Genomic DNA, 2,844 nt, shown 5'->3' with positions numbered 1-2,844 from the left:
GACATGGACTCACCCTTGTTATTTTCCCCTACACCTTCGGTCTGTTAGCAAAAGCTGCTCAGAAGAAGCACAAAGTTGTTGTGGAGTTTCCAGTAGACTACTAGAAGTGCTTGGCGTACGGAGCCCCAGTCAGCCGTCCCTGAGAAGAATGAAGCCCGAGGAGAAGAATAGCAGTCGTTTCGCGATAGTCCGATAGTTGTAAGTGTTAAATATAAATATATTTTTTGCTATATAACATTATTTCTGATATTTTCTATTCTGTTGTTGTACGTGTGGATTTTCTGGGCACACACACGATGAGTGCTTGTTTCTCTTTGGAAAATAGGTCGTGATATTTTTATAATTTAAAATAAATTAATTACGAACTTCTAGAGATCGAACCGGATTTTTATTATTATTAGAAAATAGAAAAACCGTTCTAAAACAGGCCGATGACTAAATTTATCCGGTTTTAATAGTCGGAGGATGTCTGTTATTTAGTTTCATAGTTAAAGGTTAAAAATCAAACTTCAATGCGAGTTGGTGGTTAAAAATGTACTTTACCTTTTTTTCGAGATCGTGCGCTGTATTTTATTAAGAAGAAGCCCCGATGGTGAGAGAGAATCGAACCGATGACGCGAACGCTCGCCTCCACTTGTTGTTGCAATTGCAACCTAGTCTGCTTTTCAATTCCTGCACGCGGCCGGTCTAGGGCACACGCATGTGCGTGCACTTGTTTGTTCTTGGAGACGGACAGCTCGATCGAGCACCTATACAATCATCACAGAGCTCCTCAGCCACTCACTCACTCACTCCTCTCTAGTTTACCCTCGTGCCGAGTTTCCTGTTTCAAGCATCGCTCCCGAAATGCCGGATGCCCACTTCTACATCTGGCTATATGTGCATTCCATCACCAACTGGGAAACTTGGGATAGAAAAAGACTAGCTAAGGCACGTGACATCGACACATCGTGACGAGGAAAAGAACGATCAGATGAGCGTTCTGCTCGCTGCTCGCCTAACAATTGAATTGAATTGAAGCAGCGGCCATAGATTCTCTTGGGGCAGCTGGCAGCTCTATCTTCAGCCAGCACGGTATGAGACGACAGTGGGCACGAGGGCGAGGCGAGAGGTCCATCTCTCGATCCCTATGGTTGCCGATTTCAGAGTGGTCAGAAACCATGTTCAGTTTTTCACTCAACAAATGCTAGCAACAAGCCAACAAGAGCATCATTTTATCGTGGTTCCATGAATCGATGATCATTTTATCGTGGTTTCATTCGACTAGTACTGCATAATACTCCTATAAGAACTCAGATGTACAGAATGCAGGTGCTACGTACACATATGAAACACTTGTATATATACTGAACGTGCTACTCGATCAAAAAGTCACAACTCAGAAGTGCAGACTGCAGAGGAGCTTAACCTCATCCAATGCAAGAACCACAATAATGAAAAACAAAGTTAGATCATCATATCAAGCATCACACATAAAGTACTCTCTATAGTACAAGGTATATATATAAGGCTTCTATAGTTCTATAGTATCGATCAATCTATACTCTTCCCTTTTCTTGTCCGTTCTAGCTAGTATCAGAAGTAAGCACGATGTATAAGTACTTCAGAATGCATCAGTAATCGGTTTGGTCTCCCAGAAATCGTCCACACCGTTGGTCCAAAAGCTGGCAGTGAAGTGCGACGACAAGAACTGCATCGTCAGAGCGTCCAGACCGGCCGTTTCACCGTGGCCGCCGGCGACCAAGCTCAGCTCGGAGCAGTAGGGGTAGGTGGTCTGCTGGTACGTGTACCAGTCTCCAGCCGCCGTGGAGCTGTCCTGGCTCGTCAGCGCCGCCGGCGACGTCGCGCCCTCGCTGCTGACGACGACCGCGTTCGTCGTCGCAGCTGCCGCCATGGCGGCTTTCTGGCAGTAGTACGCTTGCTGTTGCTGAAGATCGGAGTCGGGCTTGGTGCACCAGTAGTAGTCCCCGGCGGCGCCGGAGCTGACGGTCGTCGACGGCTCCTGCTGCTGCGTCGACGTCGTCGGCTTGGCTGCCTGCGGCTTCTTCTTCTGGATCCTGGTCCTCCAGTAGTTCTTGATCTCGTTGTCGGTCCTGCCGGGGAGGTGCTTGGAGATCTTGGACCACTTGTTCCCCCACCTCGCGTGGAGCTCCCGGATCACCGTGTCCTCCCCCGCCGTGATGCTGCCGCGCCGCACCCCCGGCCGAAGGTAGTTGAGCCACCGCAGCCTGCAGCTCTTGCCGTTCCGGTTCAGGCCTGGATAAATCAAGAAATTAATCAAGTTGTGCTTATGAAAGCATGCATGCAAAGGAATGGCCGGAATTGGTGGATCGAGGCTAGCTTACCAGCTTCACGCGCGAGGTTGTCCCAGGAGCCCTCCCCGTGCTGGGAGATGTAGTTGACGAGGATGAGGTCCTCCTCCAGCGTCCACGGCCCCTTGCGCACCGCCGGCTCATCGTCGCTGCCGCACGACCTGCTGGCCACCCTCGTAGTCGAGCTAGTCATCTATCGCTTCTTTGTGCGTGGATTTTGTGATGTGATTTGAACAACCCCGCGATTGGTGGCTTGGTCTTGGTGCGCTGTAGTAGATCGTTCGGCGCCGGTGGTTATATAGGCGCGCCGGATCGGTACGCGTGTACGTGTTGTCACGCACATGCTCTTGTTTGAGCCACTCGTTTACGGCTGCCTTGCAGTTGCGGCCTGTGTACCGCGAAGTGCGAAGCCTGGCTCTCGATTGGGAAAGGAGAAAGGCTGCTTTCGTTTTGAGGCGCTTCCATTTGCGGAAGCACGCGTAAAACTCTGACGGACGGTATTAAACGATGACGTGGCCTCGCGAGGAACCAA

General features: G+C 50.1%; 1 protein-coding gene across 1 annotated transcript; it reads right to left on the bottom strand.

Moving 5' to 3' along the window:
- Nucleotides 1-1,431: 1,431 nt before the first annotated feature.
- LOC136458552 (MYB-like transcription factor EOBI) lies at nt 1,432-2,575 on the bottom strand. Its single transcript, XM_066458499.1, has 2 exons — nt 2,346-2,575; nt 1,432-2,256 (listed from the first exon to the last, which is right to left on the bottom strand). Exons 1-2 carry the CDS (start codon nt 2,503-2,505, stop codon nt 1,604-1,606), a joined length of 813 nt encoding a protein of 270 aa, XP_066314596.1. The 5' UTR covers nt 2,506-2,575; the 3' UTR covers nt 1,432-1,603.
- Between the last annotated feature and the right edge of the window lie 269 nt (nt 2,576-2,844).

This window comes from Miscanthus floridulus, chromosome 6 (assembly GCF_019320115.1).
Source record: "Miscanthus floridulus cultivar M001 chromosome 6, ASM1932011v1, whole genome shotgun sequence".
Taxonomy (NCBI): domain Eukaryota; kingdom Viridiplantae; phylum Streptophyta; class Magnoliopsida; order Poales; family Poaceae; genus Miscanthus; species Miscanthus floridulus.
Note: the sequence above shows the minus strand (reverse complement) of the source record. Positions and strands in the feature narration are given on the sequence as shown.